At 42.1% G+C, this 14,373-nt stretch overlaps 1 protein-coding gene across 1 annotated transcript in view; it reads left to right on the forward strand.

Annotated features, from left to right (window-relative positions):
- LOC106610332 (polyunsaturated fatty acid lipoxygenase ALOX15B) overlaps positions 1-13,560 on the forward strand; it is a 57,127-nt gene extending 43,567 nt beyond the window's left edge. Inside the window, exons 8-16 of the mRNA XM_014209628.3 lie at positions 336-444; positions 542-694; positions 2,237-2,440; positions 2,684-2,770; positions 10,042-10,211; positions 11,742-11,863; positions 12,078-12,178; positions 12,312-12,482; positions 12,626-13,560. Of these exons, the coding sequence (XP_014065103.2) occupies positions 336-444; positions 542-694; positions 2,237-2,440; positions 2,684-2,770; positions 10,042-10,211; positions 11,742-11,863; positions 12,078-12,178; positions 12,312-12,482; positions 12,626-12,805 (1,297 nt within the window). The 3' untranslated portion in view covers positions 12,806-13,560. The remainder of the gene's footprint in view (positions 1-335; positions 445-541; positions 695-2,236; positions 2,441-2,683; positions 2,771-10,041; positions 10,212-11,741; positions 11,864-12,077; positions 12,179-12,311; positions 12,483-12,625) is intronic.
- Positions 13,561-14,373: the final 813 nt, after the last annotated feature.

The raw sequence follows: 14,373 nt of genomic DNA on the forward strand, positions 1-14,373 counted from the left end.
AACTTAAAGTGTGTGCATACATTTTTCATATTTGTGGCCCCAGCAGTAATCAAACCCACTATCATTGTAGCCATGGTCTACCAACTGGCCACACAGGACTATAGGAACACATTTAACCCAAAGAGCAGACATTTTCATCAAATCGTGATTGACACATATTCAATATATGTGGCCCGTGCATGAATCAACCACCCAAGGGGGAGGATGAAGAGTAAGGGAACCAACACAGACACCTGGGGGACACTCTGGTGTTGTTAAAACCATTCTCTAACCAACTGCACCATCCGACAAAATCTTTTGCCTGTTGAAGTTAATTTCCTTCTCTGTCCCGGCAGATTGGTGGAGTTGAATCTAGCAGGACTGTCCACCAACAAGGAGCAATGGAAGAGCCTAGATGAACTCAGTCACGTCTTCAATAGCCACAAGACTGATGTTTATGGTAAGGTCTGGTCAGTAGTGTCTGTCTTGAATAAGTCATGGATTCAAATGGTTTACTGGAACCATTAGCATCTCATTATTTGATTATTTTGTTATCCATTAGAATATGTCGAATCGCAACATCTTCCTGGTTGACTACAAGCACCTGCATGGAGTGACTGCAAATGTGATCAATGGGAAACAGCACTTCTTGGCTGCTCCTCTCTGCTTGCTCTACATGACTCCAGAAGATAAGCTCATGCCCATCGCAATCCAGGTACATCTCACATGAAGCAAATTTAGAGTTCCGAACTCTACATTGAAGAAGCTTAACAGAACATTTTCCACTGGGGATGCTCTTGAACCAAAAGGGGTCCCCTAAATGGACAGAAATATTACCCAGAAATTACATAACAGCATATACTGTTAGCCTAAAACTAAAGAGTTAAGAATTTGATTAATGTTATATGATATGACCTTATGTACCATACAGACAACACTCAAAACAAAGTTTTCAGTAAACAGTTAAACTTATGTCCAGTACCTGTCAAAGGTTTGGACACCTACTCATTCAAGGGTATTTTCTATAGTTGTACTATTTTCTATATTGTAGAATGATAGCGAAGACATCAAAACTATGAAATTACACATATGGAATCATGTAGTAACCAAAAAAGTGTTCAACAAATCAAAATACTATATATTTTAGATTCTTCAAAGTAGCCACCCTGATGACAGCTTTGCACACTCTTGGCAACCTCTCAACCAGCTTCATGAGGAATGCTTTTCCAACCGTCTTGAAGGAGTTCCCACATATGCTGAGCGCTTGTTTGCTGCTTTCCCTTCACTCAAAGGGCCAACTCATCCCAAACCATCTCAATTGGTTGAGGTTGGGTGATTGTGGAGGCCAGGTCATCTGATGCAGCACTCCATCACTCTCCTTCTTGATCAAATAGCCCACAGAACATTCGTTCATCTACTCTGCGTCTCACAAAGACACGGCGGTTGGAACCAAAAATCAAAAATGTACTCTTCAGACAAAGGACAGATTTCCTTTGTCTGAGGAGACAATGGCTACTTTAAAGAATCTGAAATATATTTTGATTTGTTTAACACTTTTTTGGTTACTACATTGTTGTGGAAATTCTTTCACAGGGACACTCAAAATTAATATTAAATGAATCATTGTTTGTCAGCGCGCTGGAGAGGTTCCAACCAACTCAATGCACCATAGAACACATGTCAACCAGGAGCTCTGCCTGTGCAGACCCAGAAGTTGTCTTACGTATATACGGCAATACACAGACAAGTTATATTTGCATGATTTAGCATAATTAATTCATCATGACCATTTTGTTTAATTCATGTGACAGACCAATACTGGTTCATAACATGTGACGGACCAATACCTCATGAGGCTTCTTTCTCTCTAAGCTGAAACAGATATCTTTTGTTTGTTCTCAAAACACTGTCTGGGCAAATTGCAGCTGCTGAGAGGATTTGTACAGTCAGCTAATTGCATGAACACAGAAATTGGTTTATAGAATAGCACATGAATAGAACACAGAAATTAGTTATAAGAAAAGCACAAAAATTACAATTCCCTTTATAACATAATTCCATATGTGTTATTTTATAGTTTCGATGTCTTCACTACTATTCTACAATGTAGAAAATAGTAAAATAAAGAAAAACCCTTGAATGAGTAGGTGTGTCCAAACGTTTGACTGGTACTGTCTTTAAATTAATTATAGTAATAATATACACATTCTCAATTAATGAAACAAGCTATGATTGTGTTTTGTGTTTCCTTTCACAGCTGAAGCAGGAGCCTGGAGAAGACAACCCCATCTTCCTTCCTACTGACTCTGAGTATGACTGGCTCCTGGCCAAGATCTTTGTGAGGAGTGCTGACTTCGCTGAACACGAGCTGAACTTTCACCTGCTGAGGACTCACTTGCTGGCTGAGGTGTTTGCCGTGTCGACACTGCGCAATCTACCAATGGTGCATCCCGTCTACAAGGTACATACCTACTGCTGTGCATGTTTTCAACTGTTATTAAACAATATCTGTGTGAGTTATTTTCCAATCAACTGAATATGTTTAACATGATAATTCAAGAGAAACTTGAAGAATTTGAAAAAATTCTATAGAAAATGCATGTATTTTTTTATAATTGAAAGTTGCAGTAGGTTTTAGTACACTACAGTACATAGCTTCTTTAGGTGTGAATTTCATGTACGATCGTTCCATCTTTCTCCATAGCTCCTGATCTCTCACTTCCGCTACACTCTGCAGATCAACACTCTGGCTAGACAGGCCCTCATATCAGAGAATGGGGTGATCACAGAGGTACTGCCTTTTCCATTCTTATAGTGTTATGTTCTATAATACGCTAATACTTATGGAATGTCTGAATGCTAGTGGAAACTGATTGTATCAGTTAGCACAGGGGTCTCCTACAGGTCGATCGCAAGATACCAGTAGCTCGCAGACCACATGAGTAGCTCGCCAAACAATTAATTAAAAAATCTCACAAGTATTAGACACCATCTAATCAATGCAACATTATCTCACCCCTGGTTCGCCACCATTGGCTTAAAAGGCGAAACCTAAAACAATATCTGCCAATTAATTTCCAGCAATATTGCTCCCGTCTGTTTGTGTGACGCGTGCGTTTGTCTATCACTGTGTCCGTGTATAGCCAGTTGTGATAACCGTATTGTGGGTTGACAGAAATACTTTCCCATAAACCTTCTTAATTAAATGTTACATGCAAAGTAGGCTTACCTGGTAGAATTATAGGACCACTTTAGCTATCCCACAAAATATGTACAAATTATTTCATAAAATATTGAATTTGGCCTTTACTGTTGCCCATAGAAACGCTGATAAATCATAATGAATACGATTTTTAACTGTCTGTCCTATATCTAGGATATTTAAGAAAGCTCTGAAAATATACAGTACCAGTCAAAAACCATCAAGTGCTTATAATGTTTTAGGGAAGACCCAGATGCAGACAGTGTCGAAGTAACAAAAGTTTATTACTAGAACAGGGGCAGGCAAAACGACAGGTCAATGGCAGGCAGAGGTCAGTAATCCAGGGTGGTCTGACAAGGTACAGAACGGCAGCTCAACCGTCCCGCGGTGGGGACACCGAGCCTGTAGAGGTTTAAAAACTGTTAGGATGAAACAACACTAGGTAAATCTAAAATAAGGCCTTCTGAAGACTATACGATTATACGATCTCAATATTGGGGTACATCTCACATTTGACGAATCAGTCAAGCCAAATCGTAATGAGCTGGTTATCGTTATGAGATGTACACCTAGCAACACATACCTCAGTAGAGTGATTCTATCATCGGGCTGAACTCTTTCAGGTTTGCATTGTTTTGACACATTTATGTGAACCTCTCAGCCATAAACATGCAATTAATAGCCTGTAATGTTTTTGCTTCAACCACGGAGCAGCCCTGGAATCGGTCATTCACATGTTCTGTAATCGATAACCCCGTTTGATGTTTTTAAAACACTGATCACCGTTAGAAAACACTGAATTGGCTGACGCATAAAAAAATCCTGACAGGCCTAAAGGAAATAGCAAAATGTTCAGGAAAGCATCCTAATATTGACAAAACAAAATATGCTAGACAAGGGTGGATAATTTTGTCGGTGAAATAGATTATGCCACAATTGCTGTGGAAAGGCTTTTATGCTCAAATATTGATATAATAACTATCATGGTGAAGTAAACATGCAATGATATGTTTTGTTGTCCTCCCACCACAGCGTGGAAAAGCATGAAGAGTTTATTAGACAACAGATTAAATAAATTATGATGAATTACGCATTTTGGTTAAGTGCACGGTGATGAGTTAGATGCGAATTTAAGGGTATTATTTGGGTATTATGTGTATGCTGATGACATGATGATCAGTGCACGGCTGCCAATACTTATTTTCAAGTAAAAATGATCTTGCTTTTATCCATATCTCATCATGTATCCTACCCTCCCCACTTTATCAGCAAACTGTTATCTAGACTAGAGAGCATGCGCCAAGACGAGGTTTGCTATTTATCTCAACAGTTTTGGTGGCAAAACCATAGAGTTGAAAATGTGATGGAAACACATTGAACTTCTGTTTTTTACTCAGTACATGAAAACAATTTATTTTATGTGCACTAGGTCATCAATCCCAGTTTCGATGGAAATCAAGCCAGTTTGATAGAAACACTCCTATTAGTTAAAATGCACTTATTTTGTAGGTGAATATTTGAACATTCGCTTGAAAATCTTTCGACAAGTGGATGGAAACCTAGCTATAGACAAAGTTGCGTTTTGGCTTGGCAGGAATCAATCATTCAGCATGAGATAAAAATGCTGTTAGATTCCACCGGAGCAGACCGCCAAAATATGTCATGCAAAGCCTAATTACACTTGTGTGTTATTTGTTAAAATATGAAATGATGCCCGGCCGTTTATAAGAGAGTGGTGCTAATGATTAACAAAAATTTGTGAGAAAGGACCAGACTTGAACGTAACACTTAACTAGCTGCCTTGAATGCAGCTCCCTACCAATTCAACAAGCACCAGCAGCTAACCATTGCCAATCAGCCTCAACTAATGTTGGCTACACTAGCTGCCTTGAACGTAACTCCTCAAACAAGCTCCAGCTGCTACTAACTGCTATTCAGCCTCAACACCTGTTCTCACTCTCCTTAATCACCACTACCACCTTACTTAAATCTGACCTAACAGTCATTCATCCTCTCTGTTTTGCGTCACATGCAAGACACTGAATGTGATAAGCCTCGTTTTATCGTAGTTCTAATTAATTAAGTTAGCGTCCTTACTTTGTTTACTATGGAGTTTGAGCTCACTGCCTCGGATTCCGATGTGTTTTCAGACCAATTTCTAGACTCTCCATTATCAAGGACACACCATCTTTAACCAGATGGCTGCCGTCCATTGTTTCAGTGTCCTATCACTGTTTCAGGCCTTAAAAATAACTGCAATGCCATGGCTGGCCTCTAGGCCATTCTCCCCACCGCCCTGCACGCTGGAGTTCAACATCCCCCCCGCCTTCCATCTCTCTCTGTGTGTGCTCTGGCCAACCAGTTTCTCTCTATGGCCACCCCGGCTCATTCTCCACCCAACGCCTTGATCTTCAATCAACCTGCAGTCTCTTCCCCTCTCTGCCAGAAGATACTACAAGGTGTAGGTATTAATCGTGCCTCTCTCCTCACTTCTTCTCCCGCACAGGCCATACCCAGCATTATCAACCGTGACCTCTTCCAAGTGCCCCTGCGCTCCACTGACCCTCACCACTCCAGGATCTCTGTCCCAGAGTTTTGATTGGCTTTATCCCATTACAGAGACGTCATCTGCTCAGCCCATCCTTCTCACCGCCTAGAGTTGGATGACTACCCATCAATCATCACAAATCTGGCTGTCCATTTCGGTGGTGCAACCTTTTACGACTTCCATTGCCGGTTCTCGGAAGCCGTTGCTTCCAGGCTCCTTCAGTGGAACATCATGACATACTGGGGCGCCCTTGACGTGGCGCTCTACTGTTGCATATTTGCTGGCAAAGTATCCTTCGCCTACCACCTCTGTGGTTGCCCATCCCACCCTGGCACCATGCTCTCTTTCTGCTCAGCGGCCCCTGAAGTGTTAAATGCCCTGCCTCTGCTCGCTGTTCCGCCATACCCTCTTCCTCCTGCTAGACGATATTATGCGTTTGCCGTGTCCTGTGGGAGGAAGGACCACTGTGGTCATCCTGTGCTCTTCTCCGGTCGCATAATCTGCCAAAATTTCAATAACTACGGTTGCAGCACATCGTCATGCAAGCTCGTACACATTCTGTAGTGGGACTCTAAAATCCTGCCCTTAATCCCACTCCTTCTACTGATAAATGACTGTTAGCCAACCTCACCAGCTCCATCAACTTCACCGCCATGGCTGGGGACTTGGACTTTCACCCTGACCCATCCTTTGTCCAATATTTATTTGCTTGATGGCCTGAAATATTTTTCTGGTCTCCTCACTTCTGCTCCAACCTCTGTTCTGCTCTTGACGAGCCAGTCTCCTCCCTCTTGGTCACGGAGGTGAAGCAGGGGTTTATGATTGGCCCCTTTTCCTTCCCGCTATTCTCCACCTACCGCATCAGTCCCCTCGGAATTGCCACCCAAAACTATTCAGGCAAGAAGCGTATCATCGATCTTTCCGATGCTGTCCCTTACGGGGATTTCTGCAGTGGTTGTTGGTTTGCTGCAGCATGGCCTGCCAAACTTGCTTCCTTTCCTGCAGCCCCCTCTGCCCCTCTCGAGTTGTACCTAATTGTCGTAGCTGCTTCTCTCTGGAGGAACGAATGGTCGAAGGGCCATACTCATCCATTCTGACAATCTTCCATGGTTCATTAACAAGGGCCGTTCTGACTACCTCCCTATCATGAGTTTCTTAAGACGTCTAACCTGGCCATCCGTCACCCATTAGTTCCTTCTCAGAGCTGCACATGTACCCGGTCAATGTAACTCCTTCGCTGATTCTCTGTCCCGTCTCCAATTTCAGAGATGCAGGTGCTTGGCCCCGTATGGAGAACCCCTACCAACCCTAATCCCTCCTTAAACCATGACGACTTTTCCGTGAACCTTCTCCTAATCTCCCAGCCACTCCATCCTATCTGCCGTTGCACCAAGGACACTGTCCTCTTACTGGACAGCCTGGAGATGTTTCCATACCATCTATTACCTGCCTTTGTCACCCCTCTCCATGCAGAGAGCCTCCATCTGGACATACCAGCCTCCATCTGGACATCAGATGTAACTATCCTCAACAAAGACTTCACCATCAAACACAGCAAAACCGATCAGTTTGGCAGAACCACAGTAGTCTACCTGTTCTGGCTGCCGTCTACCATCGAACCACCCTTCTGCTTCCTGCAGCTCAATCTCAAAATGCCTCTCCATCCGATCCACTATTCATCATAGATTCTGGTTCCATTCCCATCTGAGACTAATACTATACCTGTCCGGCTATCCTGCTGACCCATTCTCCGGACAATCCTTCCGCATTGGAGCCTTTTCCATGGCATCTACATTGAGAGAAAAAAGTATTTGATCCCCTGCTGATTTTGTACGTTTGCCCACTGACAAAGAAATGATCAGTCTATAATTTTAATGGTAGGTTTATTTGAACAGTGAGACAGAATAACAACAAAAAAATCCAGTAAAACGCATGTCAAAAATGTTATAAAATGATTTGCATTTTAATGAGGGAAATAACTATTTGACCCCTCTGCAAAACATGACTTAGTACTTGGTGGTAAAACCCTTGTTGGCAATCAGAGGTCAGACATTTCTTGTAGTTGGCCACCAGGTTTGCAAACATCTCAGGAGGGATTTTGTCCCACTTCTCTTTACAGATCTTCTCCAAGTCATTAAGGTTTTGAGGCTGACGTTTGGCAACTCGAACGTTCAGCTCCCTCCACAGATTTTCTATGGGATTAAGGTCTGGAGACTGGCTAGGCCACTCCAGGACCTTAATGTGCTTCTTCTTGAGCCACTCCTTTGTTGCCTTGGCCGTGTGTTTTGGGTCATTGTCATGCTGGAATACCCATCCACGACCCATTTTCAATGCCCTGGCTGAGGGAAGGAGGTTCTCACCCAAGATTTGACAGTACATGGCCCGGTCCATCGTCCCATTGATGCGGTGAAGTTGTCCTGTCCCCTTAGCAGAAAAACACCCCCAAAGCATAATGTTTCCACCTCCATGTTTGACGGTGGGGATGGTGTTCTTGGTCATAGGCAGCATTCCTCTTCCTCCAAACACGGCGAGTTGAGTTGATGCCAAAGAGCTCCATTTTGGTCTCATCTGACCACAAAACTTTCACCCAGTTGTCCTCTGAATCATTCAGATGTTCATTGGCAAACTTCAGAAGGGCATGTATATGTGCTTTCTTGAGCAGGGGGACCTTGCGGGCGCTGCAGGATTTCAGTCCTTCACGGCGTAGTGTGTTAACAATTCTTTTCTTGGTGACTATGGTCCCAGCTGCCTTGAGATCATTGACAAGATCCTCCCATGTAGGTCTGGGCTGATTCTTCACTGTTCTCATGATCATTGCAACTCCACGAGGAGAGATCTTGCATGGAGCCCCAGGCATAGGGAGATTGACAGTTCTTTTGTGTTTCTTCCATTTGCGAATAATCACACCAACTGTTGTCACCTTCTCACCAAGTTTCTTGGCGATGGTCTTGTAGCCCATTCCAGCCTTGTGCAGGTCTACAATCTTGTCCCTGACATACTTGGAGAGCTCTTTGGTCTTGGCCATGGTGGAGAGTTTGGAATCTGATTGATTGATTCTGTGGACAGGTGTCTTTTATACAGGTAACAAGCTGAGATTAGGAGCACTCCCTTTAACAGTGTGCTCCTAATCTCAGCTCCTTACCTGTATAAAAGACACCTGGGAGCCAGAAATCGTTCTGATTGAGAGGGGATCAAATACTTATTTCCCTCATTAAAATGCAAATCAATTTATAACATTTCTGACATGTGCTTTTCTGTATTTTTTTTGTTATTCTGTCTCTCACTGTTCAAATAAACCTACCATTAAAATTATAGACTGATCATTTCTTTGTCAGTGGGCAAACGTACAAAATCAGCAGGGGATCAAATACTTTTTTCCCCCCTCACTGTAAGACAACACCGTACAACTCCTTGGTCGCTGGTCCTCTCAAGCCTATCATTCCTACATCTCTTCTGACATCAACATCAGGACAGCCCACAACATTCTCGTCTCTCAGAACCTGCATTAACTCTGGCACAGTCCTCCAGTCTATGCCTCATTTCACGCACACCATCTACCTCACGCACCATATCGTACCCAACCAGCCAAAAGAGGAATGGCTCCCCAGCTGTGCCTGGTTCCTCATGGTTTCCTTACTTGAAGGGAATTACCACGGTTGCTCCTTGGGTCGGTTGGCTCACTCATGGGCATCTTGTACTACCTCCGCTATATCGCCAACCATGCAGCACCTACAGTCCAGAACAGCTCACTTCCCCTCCAGGGTCCGACTCACATGGAGTTCTCTTATTAGGCTTCTGTGGTGAAGTCAATTCCTATCTACCATGGCCTGACTGATGTCTACCTGAGACTCCAAGCCAAACCTACAGTCAACCTCTCCGGGTACTTCATCTGCAGCCTTTAGCTTCCCCCGGTCCATTCTCATTTCCCTCCTTAATCCTCATTAATTTCTAATCCTCAAATATTCTAAACCCATTTTCATGTCTGGTCCTTAAACTTGTGAAATGGAAGTTTTACTGTAATTATTAGTATCTTAATGGCTGACACTAGATTAGTACTACTCACACTGTAGATAATGCTGAATTTTTCGAACATGTCAAAAAATTACCGGGATGCTATAGAGTGCTCGGGAGCCCGTAAAAATCTAAATTCCAGGAAAGTGGGCTGCGATGTAATGTTTGCCTCTGAGTTTACTTTATCTGCGATTTTAGAAATGCTCATCGCGAGTCCCCAGGCACACTAGAGTTTTTGCTCTGTCTGCCCTAAACTAGACCTTCAAAACAAGGTTAACTACTCCTTTAACCCATCTTGAAGAATGCCAGTGTAGGAGGTCCAGGGATGATGGAGTTCCTGAAGAAAGCGGTGGCCTCATTGACCTACAGCTCCCTCTGTATGCCGGAGGACATCACAGCACGCGGTCTGGAGTCAATCCCCAACTTCTTCTTCAGGGAAGATGGACTCAGGCTGTGGGACATCGTCCACAGGTAATGTTTGTACAGGCCTATAGATTTTCATGGTGCAAAAAATTTCATGCAACTGAATTGGTCAGTTTACCAAACTGTAATCTGCCACCCCCCAATCCTCAATTGGCAACCCATCCATAGTTGACACAATCATTACAATAATTCACTATGGTAATTAAATTATAATTCTTCTTCCGGTGTTCTCTGCATTGCTCATTGCATAAAGAGTAAAAAATAAAATAAAGAAAAAAAGGTAAAAATCAATACATAGTAAATTACATCCCTAGAGCAGTAAAATAATATACATGCATACCATATACATATAAATAAATACAGGAAAAAAAAACTGAAGTCACTTGAACCTAGTCTGGCACAAAGAAGATTCATATGGGAGACAAGCCTACAGTATACACAATCTATATACACACGCCATTAACCACATAGCAGCTAAATATTTTTACAATTTAATTATAGGTAGCCCTTTCTTCTAGTCCAAGCTTTATTTAAATATTACGCAAATGGAAATACACAATGGACAATTTCTCCTCATCACTCAGCCACATAATACCAGGGTATATCTGGTGTGCTTTCTGGAATAAGAGCAAGTGTATATCATGGTAGAAAGCGTAATAGAGGATAAGATAAGTTTTATTCTCTATTTCTTCGAGGTCACAATAGTTACATAGTCTTTCCTCTTCCATTTCACCACAATACCGACTTGTTTAAATACGCAGAGGCAATATCCCTGATCTTACCAGTGCACATAGCGATCTCTTGCTTTTAGGTAGGTTATACATAATATCTCTCACAAACAAATTCACCTTTAATCAAACAAGGTTCTCAATTTGGGTTTATAATTAATCTTCTCCACCCATTTATTTTCATATTGCATCAACAGTTGTTTTTTAATAATCTATGTCTCCCTTAATTTGGTTTTCGTATAGATGTTCAGTCAGACTCTTGAAAAAGGTTGGACATTTCAGTTGCCCAGGCTCCCCCTATGGATAGAGCCCATTGAAAAACGTTACTAGCTATTCTGACAGTTGGCATATCCATCAGTCTATTCCAAAAGCTCACCATACACACCTTCCATCTCACCTCACAGGGTTTCCAGCCCACGTCCCCAGTTATTGCAAGTATAGGTGCAAACTTGTGAACACCTAAAAAGTAACGTACTGCTCTGTTATGGACATGTTTGTTTTTAAAATACCTCTTAGCACCCCACACTCCTGCTGAATAGTCCAGAACAGGACACACACATATCTGATACAGTTTGGAATACGTAGCATAACCAATATCTTTGAGTTTTTGTTGTTCCTATAACTCCAAGAGCTCTACTTGCTGAGTTGGCTAGGGCTGATGTTCCGTATAGAAAGGTAATATGTTCATCAATAAAAAGACCCAAATATTTATAATTGCTAGTAAACTCAAGAATGTCTTCACCAAAAGAGAACTGAAAAACACTTCTTAGTACCTGGTTTTCTAAAATGCATCTGTGCTCTTTTGCCATGTTGTCATTGTGTTTTGGCTAATGCCTGATATTTTGTATAGGTTTGTTCAGGATATGATTGGTCACTACTACACCTGTGACTCAGACGTCCAGAAGGACTGTGAACTGCAGAACTGGATCAAGGATATCTTCTTCCATGGGTTCCTGGCAGAAACCAGCACAGGTTACACTTTTCTCATTTAAAGACACAATCTGCGTCACAAATGTCAAAAGTAGTGCACTATATAGGGAAAAGGGTGCAATTTGACAGACTACACTTCCAGTATTTCTGATAATAAACGTGTCCATTCCCTTATGCTTCTCATTCCCAAACTATATTCTGGATCATTTGTTAATTCGGTGTCTGATCATTGTGGCATACTGTCTCCACTGTGCAGGAATCCCTCAGTCTTTCAGTTTGGTGACAGAGCTGGTCAAGTTTCTCACCATGGTGATCTTCACAGTGACTGTCAAACATGCTGCAGTCAACAATGGACAGGTATTGAACATTTAAACATCAAAAACCTGTGTGCTGTATTCTCCGCTGTTATTCAAAATGTGATTTTAGTTTGTTTCTGTTGAATTATATTGGAAAAGCAGTGGTTTGTTCTATTTTGCCATTGTCATTCCAGTTTGATTTTGGCGGCTGGATGCCCAACTTCGCCATCGCTCTGCAACAGCCACCTCCCACCACTAAGGGGCAGTGTACTGAGAGCACCATGCTGAAGACCTTCCCTGACATCAATACCACCGTCCATGGCATGGCAGCGGTGTACCTTCTGAGCTCGCAGTCCACTGACTTTGTGAGTATACGAGAAACTGTATTTAAAAATGTATATATGACATTAAAGCATTTCATGACAATCTCAAATAATTTCCTCAGTAGTCATAATTAATATCAGTGGTTCATGAATTTCAAATTTCATCAACTCTCTTGCCTCCTTAGGTTGCTCTTGGAAATGGCTATCAGGATCACTTCAGTGAGAAGACCCCTCTGAAACTGATTCACGAATTTAAAAATGTGCTGAAGGAATACAACTTTGAAATCCAAGGCAGGAATGTCTCTTTGCCCCTGTCATATACCTACCTGAATCCCAACAATGTGGAGAACAGTGTGGCCCTGTAAAATGAGTCGGGGGTCGTATTTATTAGGCACCAAATGGAAAAAAAACTTGCTGATACAGGGAGAGACTAACTTGTTTTCTGTTGAAACATGTTTTGAAACATTTATCTTATGGTGTGCCCTAATCATTACAACCCAGGCAGTTTACTCTATTGCGGTTCAGTCCACTTTTCCTTTTTAATAGCCACATGCAGCCAAGATAAGAAGTTAAATGTTTCTACTTCTGTGTTGTTTTGTATGCCACTAGCTGATCCCTTTTTATCAAAGTATTTAGTTGGGTTCTTCACCCTTGTATAACTGAATGTTTGTGCCTCGGGTCCCTTCCTGTTATTGGTAAAACCTAATCTTACATGCAAAACAGGAAGCTACTGTAGCTGCTCCCCATGGCCTTCCATTTTCCAGCTAAACCAGCAGGAGGTCTGGTATATGGTTCCCATAGAGACAGGTGACCTTAAGGAGAACTTCTTTCAGCTACCTGCCTCCCTCTAAAAGGGGAGTGTTGAGAGTAAACTACCAAATGGACAACACCTACAGACCTCACTTCCCATAGGGCCTTGCTGCTGAGAGAGAACTGCATGTGACGTTCCTGATTTATTAGCAGTGTAGCTTGAACCCACTCAATTGTGTGAGAGCCAAAAGGAAACTCCTGTCCATACAGCCAAGATAAAGTTATAATCTCTAACTCTGATTTGTAACTCTATTTGCTGGCTGATCAACAGCTTTTTGATTTCATGCAATAAAGTCTTAGTTAATTTTCATCCTTGTCAGTGTTCATTGTCCATGTTGCCCAAGGCGTTTTGTTAAACTGGTTGACCTTTACACACCGGTGCCTTATACTGCGTAGCACACAAGGATATAAAAGGTGAAGATGGTGAAACGTGTATATCTCCACCAGACTATAGTGGTTAATACCTTTCAGTAGTCAGTCATTATTCTTCATGTTACACTATGATTCAGCTTTTGAAATAACTTGTAATGTGATTGATTATACTCCCATGAACAGGGTCATGGCTTTGGATATTGAATAGGGGACCATTTTTCAACGAACCTTTACTAGGTGATACCTAATTCTCAACTTGGAAGGCACTAGTGTCTTCTACACTTCCATGGTCAAGACAGATGGGTGTTCACCCCACAGACGGTCCACCCTAAAGTGCTGCATGTCATGAGCCTGACTCAGAAATCAAGAGTCGCTTTGAATGACACCCACCTGTCTCGATCAATGACAGGAGATTAGACCTCGAAAAGATGGCGGCAAATACACTGAACAAAAATGTTAATGCAACATGTAAAATGATGATCCTATGTTTCAGAAAATGAAATAAAAGATCCCAGAAATGTTCCATTTGAACTAAAAACTTTCTCTCAAATTTCATGAACAAATGTTTATATCCCTGTTAGTGATCATTTCTCCTTTACCAAGATAATCAATCCACCTGACAGGTGTGGCATATTAAGAAGCCTATTAAACTCCATGATTATTACACAGGTGCACCTTGTGCTGGGGATAATAAATGACCACTCTAAAATGTGCAGTTTTGTCACACAACACAATGCCACAGATGTCTCAA

The sequence above is a fragment of the Salmo salar genome, chromosome 08 (genome assembly GCF_965601325.2).
Source record: "Salmo salar chromosome 08, fSalSal1, whole genome shotgun sequence".
Classification (NCBI taxonomy): Eukaryota; Metazoa; Chordata; class Actinopteri; order Salmoniformes; family Salmonidae; genus Salmo; species Salmo salar.